This window comes from Rhagoletis pomonella, unplaced genomic scaffold, assembly GCF_013731165.1.
Source record: "Rhagoletis pomonella isolate Grant_MI unplaced genomic scaffold, Rhpom_1.0 Rhpom_scaffold_03955, whole genome shotgun sequence".
NCBI classification, from domain to species: Eukaryota; Metazoa; Arthropoda; class Insecta; order Diptera; family Tephritidae; genus Rhagoletis; species Rhagoletis pomonella.
In genome coordinates, this window is record NW_023462506.1 from 10,296 (window position 1) to 18,622 (window position 8,327).

The 8,327-nt window shown below is 33.8% G+C and overlaps 1 protein-coding gene across 1 annotated transcript; it reads right to left on the bottom strand.

Annotated features, from left to right (window-relative positions):
- Window positions 1-1,307: 1,307 nt before the first annotated feature.
- LOC118754474 (cold shock domain-containing protein E1-like) lies at window positions 1,308-8,321 on the bottom strand (the record flags this gene model as incomplete). The annotated part of the gene is made up of 10 exons (XM_036489351.1): window positions 1,308-3,066; window positions 3,133-3,310; window positions 4,371-5,387; window positions 5,718-5,887; window positions 5,960-6,113; window positions 6,181-6,414; window positions 6,477-6,686; window positions 7,754-7,961; window positions 8,020-8,234; window positions 8,298-8,321. Coding segments are annotated over 10 exons (2,427 nt in total), but the record flags the coding sequence as incomplete, so codon positions are not given.
- Window positions 8,322-8,327: the final 6 nt, after the last annotated feature.

Consider the following 8,327-nt stretch of genomic DNA (forward strand, 5'->3'; position numbering starts at 1 on the left):
TATTTTTAATTTTGTATAATTTTAAAATGCTGGAAAACTTAAAAAAAAAATCCTGGCGGACGGACTGAGGGATCGGTAAAGTATTTACACTCTCGATAAATATGCGTTTCAGAGAATTAATATGTCGTCCGGAGAATTTTTACTATGGCGTCGATATCTACTACCGTTTCTGAATATCAACAGGAGCAAGTGGAGTACGGGAGTTGCACCTCATGACTTGATACTAAAAGTTAGAGCAGTTGTGATGTTAAACCCCGACCTAAATATGTATTTATGTATATATGAAGGGTTAGTTAATGGTCTCGCCTAATAGTTAAAGAACTACAATATAATGGTTTGGATGCCGCAATACCAATATGTATATATAAAGGGTTAGTTAATGGACTTAAAAAATGTGATTCACAAGGGAAACGAGTTTCACTATCCCATATAAATTAATAGTCCAGCGAATCAACACTTCCGTTTGTATTTAAACGTCGCCAATTCAAAATTTCCGCCGATTTTCGGGGATTATTACTAGTTTTTATAAATAGAACACAAGAAAATATTTTACTTTTATTTTGGCCACTCTGAGTTTAGTTTTTTTATTCACCCGCGATGCAAATTTACATTGTTAGATCTAATTTTCACATTTAATTTTTTACGAGATTTAGGAATATTTAGAAACGTATCAGCAGGGGGTCCACTAAAACCAGTAAACTTTTGAATGGGGTCTACGAGAAAAAGTTTGGGAACCTCTGATTTATAAGCTGATGGTACGTACATATGATTGAAGTTAATATTAATATTTTGCAATTCATATTGATTTATTAAATTCAATTCAATACAATCAAAATGAATATTTCATGTACCGTTTTTAACTTGAATGTGATATTAATAATATCACACAGCCTGCAGGTCAAGACGAAGGCGCTGGGCTGATCCTTTTTGGTGATAATCAAGTGATTCGATGTAGTTTTTTTTTAACGTGGAAGCGTGTTTTCATTAACTGACGAGATATAAAATTATTTTCAAAAATATACATACCTTACCATTTCACATATGCATAATTCCTACGTGTATGCAATCAGGTGTAACAAAAAGCTACGACTTATTTAGTTTTAATGAATTATGTGTTTATTTTATTTGATTTCATATAGTTTGTATTTTGTTGCTTTTGCAGTTTTGCGTTTTTTTTTTTATTTGTTTTGTTCTGTTTGTTCTTGTGATGTTTTTGATGTTACGATTTTTATTGGTATTCAAGCAATTATATATAATTTCATTCCTTCTCAAAGTTTTTATTTGTATATTTTTGGTTCTGTAAGTTGTTATAATTTTAACATGGCTATAGGACTGATCCCAATTTTGAATGTAATTGAAATTCATTGTATGTTCATGAAGATTATCATTATATATTTTTAATACTCTATATTATTTAGTTTCATATTTTTGTATCTTGCTTAATTTGGGGGATTTCTTACTTAATTAAATGTTTTTTTTTTGTTTCCATTTTTAGCTGTTAATTTTTATATAATATATGTATATTGCAAACTGACGGAGCAAATTGAATTCGCCACTTCAAAATTTGCATTTATTGTTTGATTTAATGCAACGATTTTTTAATTCATCACCGTTATTACAATAACTGTTTTGTAATATAAATTAAATTAAATAACTAAATACTAAACTTTGTTTAATTTTGTGTGTTGGTTTTATATCATCGCTCAATTGCTAATTTGCATGATTTTCAAAGGAAGAAATTATAATAAAGGAATATTTTAAGATTCAAAATATAGTTTATAATATATGTAATAATAGCATTTTCATTTCGATAGCATTATGAATAAGTGAGACAGATAATATTCTTCCATAAGCATTTGTAGTAGTACGTGTATGTATATGTATATATGTAGTTAGTAATAGCTGAATGAATGGAAACTAAACAAAAAATAGTTCTAAGATCTGCAACGCAAGATAGTATTAATCATGGTGAATAATCCAGGATAGAAAGAGAAATATCGGAATAAAGAATTTTTGGTTGCGTCAAAACAGTATACGAAATTCATCATTGTAATTTGGCATTGTAACATTTAACGAACGTCAAAAACATTCTGGGAGATATCAGTTTGTATTAAATAGCAAAATACGAAGATTTAACACAGATAGATTTAGGGTAATAGTTTTATATTACACATTTTAAAACTTCCAGCTAAAAGTGGGGCATACTTTGTTCATAACTTATAATTTTGTCATATTGAAGGATTTAAATTTTAGTCACTTTGCTTGTGTATACAGCACACATAAATAAATTAAAAGGTTTCTTTCAATGAATTAATTACATACAAGCATAAGATTACATATGGACAATAAATAATTTAATTTTTTTTTCTGCTAATGGTTAAATTACGAGTGTATGTGCCGATTTGCAATACAGATTCCTGAATTTTACCGTGGCTTTTGTTTGCATTCCAACTATTACTCCTTTGACCTCAGCAGTTTCATTTTACTTCTTTTGCTTAATTTGTGTTTGAATACTCATCATATTATGTTTATGTCAATTATTAATAAAAAAATAATAATAATAAATTGGAAATCCGCTTGCACTTTGGCATATCGTAAGATGTTTGAATGACCACAGTAAAACAGAAACTGTTTTCGATCGTACCTAATACGTGCCTGCAATATCTTGTTTTCTTATTATAATGCTTTTATGTAGTTCTTTTCTTTAACACAAGCAGTACAGATTTTCTTTTTATTACTGTATTCCTTTATTTAAGATTTTGTAGTGTGTTATTTTTGTATTCGTATTAATAAATATGTCATATTTATTTTATTTCTGAGGAAGAGATGAGGCTTTACGCTTTTCTTTTCATTAGCTTCTAATTCTTTAACTTACTGCAATTCAACTGCCTTAGTACACTATAAGTTGTGTTAAATAAAATATCCATGTCTCTTCCCCCGCTTATCCTGCACCCTCAATTTCTGTTTATTCATTTATTTTATATGTCATTGCGGATATTTCACCACGAAGTGTTGAGCTTTCGAGTTCGGTTTTTGTCAATGCTGCTGTTTATTCAATTGTGATTCCTGATGGAAAAGAGTACAAATGAATGTTTACGGAGAGAGTCCCTTAAATTGTTGCGGCAAACTTACCTGGAATGCGTGCAATACGTGCCTGCGGCAAGAAACCTTTGCTTTGTGGTCCGCGTGGTGCTCGAGTGATGATTAGACGTGGCACAGTATCGTCTGCATTTAACTTAAGGCGGGATATCAAACGGTCTGGACGATCATTAATCTTTAGCACAGTGCAAGCTGACGATTTACCGTTGCGCTAAAGAAGAGCAAAAATTAGCAATATAATAAATTTTGCAGGACTTTACATGTAAATCTCCTAACCAGTTCCATCAAAAACAGAATATACTTTCGGATAAAAGAAAAGATAAATGCAACAAATTTTTAATTGTGATCGTGTCACAAAACATATCCGAATAAAAAAAAAAATTACGGGTCTTACATCTTTGGCAGGCAGCTTTAACTTTATGAAAATAATTAGTCTAATAGACACGTACGTATGTGTTACTACTGATCCCTAAATTTCTTAAAGTGGTCTTATACAATACGTTTTTATCTACATGTGTGTATGGTGGAAGGTGTATGTACAGTTACGGTCAAAATAATAGAATCAAGGTCCAAAATGATGATGTTGGCATCTTATCTTTATTTACGTATTGTTAAAAATTTTCATTTAAAATATGGGTCGACCTATATCAGATACCACATAAATAAAAGTTTCAAAGCATCATTTTGAATCTTGATTCTATTATTTTGACCGTAACTGTATATACATATGCAAATTTTAAAAGTAACAATGTGTACATATGTTTGTTCTGCGATTTTTAAAAGAAGATCGATCGACATCGGCAAAACGTCTTATTTGACAAAGTTGAAAATATACAGAAACCCACTTTTAAAATTTACATAGGATTTGCTTATAGACCTGTTCTAAAGATTTTAATAAATCTAAAAAATTTTAAGACATGGTTGTTGTTGTTGTAACAGCATACAAATTCCCCAAAGAGTTTTTGGGGAGTGTAGCTGGAGTGACAGTCCTTGGCCAGATATAAATCTGGGTCGTTCCGGTTACGTATACCCGACTGTCGCAAGATATGACCTTGAAGTTTGGTATAACAGTGCATCTAGGAGGCAACTAATGAAATAATATTAATACTGGCTTTTGCATTGATATAATCCGACGATGAAAATACCTTCACAATAATAAAAAATACCGCATGTGCTTTTCAAATGCTTTTCCGTTCGTATCATAAATTATATATATATAACTATATATGTACATACACAAATAAAATAGACACGAGGGGTAAACTTATTACCTGATTGGTAACCACGGAGAATTCAACTGTGTCGCCTGGGTGTAATGCGACAGCATTTCCTTGAACCTCGGACATATGAAAGAAGAGCTTCTTGCCGTCCTCGATTTCGTAATTGAGAAATCCAAATTGGCCTTTAATCGAATCAACAGTTGCACGCTTCTTTTGACGTACGGCATTTATCTCAGCTGCACGGCCGATTTCATCTATTTTGAAAGTTACCAAATCCCCTTTTTGGAGTAAATCACGCTTATTTACCAAACTGGTAATTCCAAATTCGTGTTGCGACAAAACACTCTGTTTAGTTTCATCCAACACTTCAATGAGTCCGGCATACTCCTGCTGATCGGGATTAATGCAACGTAAAGGGCGTGCTACTACTCCATTGTGTATTCCCTCTAAGACGGCTGGTTGCGGTACTGAGCCTCTTGGTAGAGTGCGCACATTTTCAGCGGGCAAGCAATTACCCGAAACGGAAGTGTTGCCATTCGGTGATAGGGTGTACTCAACCTCTTGGCCAAGTTCCAACCAGTTTGGATTGCCAACATAATTGCTAAAGTGGAAAAAGACTTCCTCATCATGTGAAAGCGTCTCAATAAATCCAAAATTTTCTTTGATGACAGCAATAAAGCCTCGGTAAGTTTGGCCATGTTCGTTCATTGATAAGTTATTATTGTCCAATTTGAAGTCTTCAATCTTTGGTGTGGATAGCAGCTGATTGGAATTGGCCATTGGTAAGTATCCGTTTTGCGGTGGCAGCAACATACCACCACTATTACCTCCAGCGCTCATACCAACACCAACACCGACGCCGACACCAAGGCCAACCCCGACACCATTGGACAATAGCATCTGCTCATTGTTTTGGTTATGCATATGTTGATGTTGTTGTAGTTGGTTCGTTGTATTGGTTAACATATGTTGTGGTTGTTGTTGTTGTTGCAACTGTTGCTGGTGTAACTGTTGCATTTGCCCTATAAGCTGTACATTTACAGCAATGAACTCTTTGTTTCGTTTTACCTAGGGGGGTTGTAGATAGTAGAATTAAAACATAAACTAAAATATTGTGGGCAAGATCGCAATTTTTTCACAAAAAAAAAAGTTATGTATATAACGTTGTCATCATTATTTGTATTTATTTATTTATAAATTATTCTTATGAATTATACGGACACAAAGAATTATAATAAAAATCGAAAATGCTGCCATATTTAATAATAATAATTATTAATGATAACTACGTGACATAACTGCCGAATTCATTGACAAATTCAGTTGTAAACGAAACATGATTAGAGTTTATAAATACTTAAAATGCCCCTTATGGAATTCCGTACATCACATACTCACCAAGTAGATATCGAATCGTACACGATCTCCAATTCTTGGTGGTTTCTCGCAGTCTTTAAGGAAATACATTATAGTCTTTTTGACATCACCGTGATCATAAGTGATCACACCGCCTTCAACGCGATCTTGGGATTTAACTGGGCTTTTAGGAGCCTCGCGTGTAACAGAGCCTTTAAAAAAAAAAATAACACAAAATATTAGCTTTTGCTGAAAGGGGCTTGCGAAATAATTTCTCAAAATACCTTCAATGTTACTTGCCATTAACATTTCAAACTGCACCGTGTTGGGTGGTAGGTGCTTGATGCGAATGGCATGTAAACGAGAAGTATTGTAGGGAACACCGGGTTCTTGGACGACAGTAAATTCAACTTCGTCATTTACTGCTATTTCCCGGCTCTGTAAGTAAAACCAGTGTATACCAATATATAAACTTTACCGTATTTTATATTTTTTTATTACTTACAGTGTCCAACACTTCCGTAAAGTGAAAAAACAAACGTAAATTGCGTTCAACGCAACGCAAGAAGCCAAAACCTTCTTTAAGCGAAGCAACTACACCTTGTTCACGCTTCTCACCAGATACTTTAAAGGTTTCGTCGAGTAAAGATATCGAAGTAGCACGCTGCAATTGATCGCGTCTGTCAGTCGCAAGTAAGAATTGAACCCAGTCACCATGTCGCAAAGTAAAATCTCCCTTCTGCAGAGAAAATAGCTTATGAGAACTATACAGCTTTGATTTAAGTTGGTTTATATTCCTACTTGATCCTTATCGCCGAACGGTACTTCAACTTCAGAATAATCTGGTGCACGATAACGTATCCGACCGGGCAAGGGATCATTGGTTTGACGAGCTGGATTATTGCGGTCAAGTGGCTTTAAAACTTGTCCTTTGTAGATAGTGGTATCCACGTCCTCAAAAATAACAGAACCTGGTGCTAAGCGTGTTATATTGCAAGCAAATTCACGGCCCTTGCAAATGGAAATACATAATATTAATAAGGTTAGGCTAGCTTGGCTGATCTCAAATAGACAATTTTTGAATGATTAACTACACGAATTTTGGTATTAAATTAAAATAAAATGCGCCTGGGTCAAACTACGGAAATTAAACTTCTTTCGATTCATTACTAGCAAAAACTTGATTTCAAATACTGAATGCCATGTTAAATTAACTTCACAGTATATCGATGGAGTGGAAGATCGACCTATCTCGGCAGCCAGTTCAAAAACGCCCTATCTCAGAAAACTTTTCATCGTTGACGACATTTTTGTCGTTATCGTTACCACAACTGCTATTGATATCGATACCTAAGTATAACCTTTATTCAAATTGTTATTTGTAGATATTAGAGATGTCTGATCGATAATAAAAGAAATAATTTTTTTGACCAATTCAAAGCGAAATAAGAAATCCATGCGGAAAAATTTGCCAATCATAACGTAAATTTCGTTTCACGAAGTGGTGAAGTGTCTAGTTATCTAGTTGTATTTTTTTACCAACAATAAAATAGGATCTAGTTGTATTTTTTTAACAACAATTAAATACAATTAGGGGGTTCACAAGACACGCAGGGTTGCACGAAAAAAATGTAATGGCTAAAAATATCAAAATATAAAAAAATAACAAAATATTCGCCATAAAAAGGCGTTTGCGTTGTTCAACTTTGCATGAAGCTTTTGGTTCAATGGCCTTTCAACTAACCGCTTTCAACAAAGTTGGTCGCCAGCCAACATTTAGCCATTCAACTTTTTTTTCGTGCAAACCTACGAGAGTTGAACGTAAAATCGCCTCGTGCGAACACCTTTTTAACTTAACAATTGTTTATGTAAAATAATGATTAAAATGGCATGGAAAATATATGTAGTGATAAAAATGTCATAGAACGGGAATTGGCCTTAAACTCTATTCCCCCAGTGCTAAATCAACGTTTCGGAGAATGGCGTGCATACCGTACGTAATAAATTATCAGTCTTATTAGAAATGTTTAATATTCGATTTGACAAAAAATATTCATACGTACAGATATGTTACTCACATTACGTGTTTGTATGGTAAATTCGACATCGTCGCCAGGACGCAACTCAACATTTCCCTCAGCTTCAGAAAAGTGGAAAAAAATCTCTTTCACTACATCTGCACGCTCAATAAATCCAAATGATTCCTTCATTGAGCATACAACACCGCGGTATTTTACCGGCTGTGCCGGGTTCTCTAAACGGATATGACAAGCACCAAGGTTTCCTCTGTAAATTTCATAATTAATTATATGCATATAGACTTATATGTTTAATAAAAACTTACCTTTGGTTAGTTGCAATTTGGAAGCTGACTTTATCGCCGGCACGTAAATTGACATTTCCTTCAACATCGTCTTTGGTATATGGCAAGAAAAAACACTCGCCACGATTTTCATAGCTGATGCGGCCGGTAGTCTCGCTCGAAGAGAGCAAATTGTTAGCGCAATCAGTGCGTAGTTCTGTGGTTACGGTGCCAGTAACACGTTCCTCTGACAATACCTTAGAATTTTGAATAGTTATTTATATTGATGTTATCAGTTGAATCATTTTATTATAACATACCACTTCCGGTGCTATCTTCGAAACTTGACT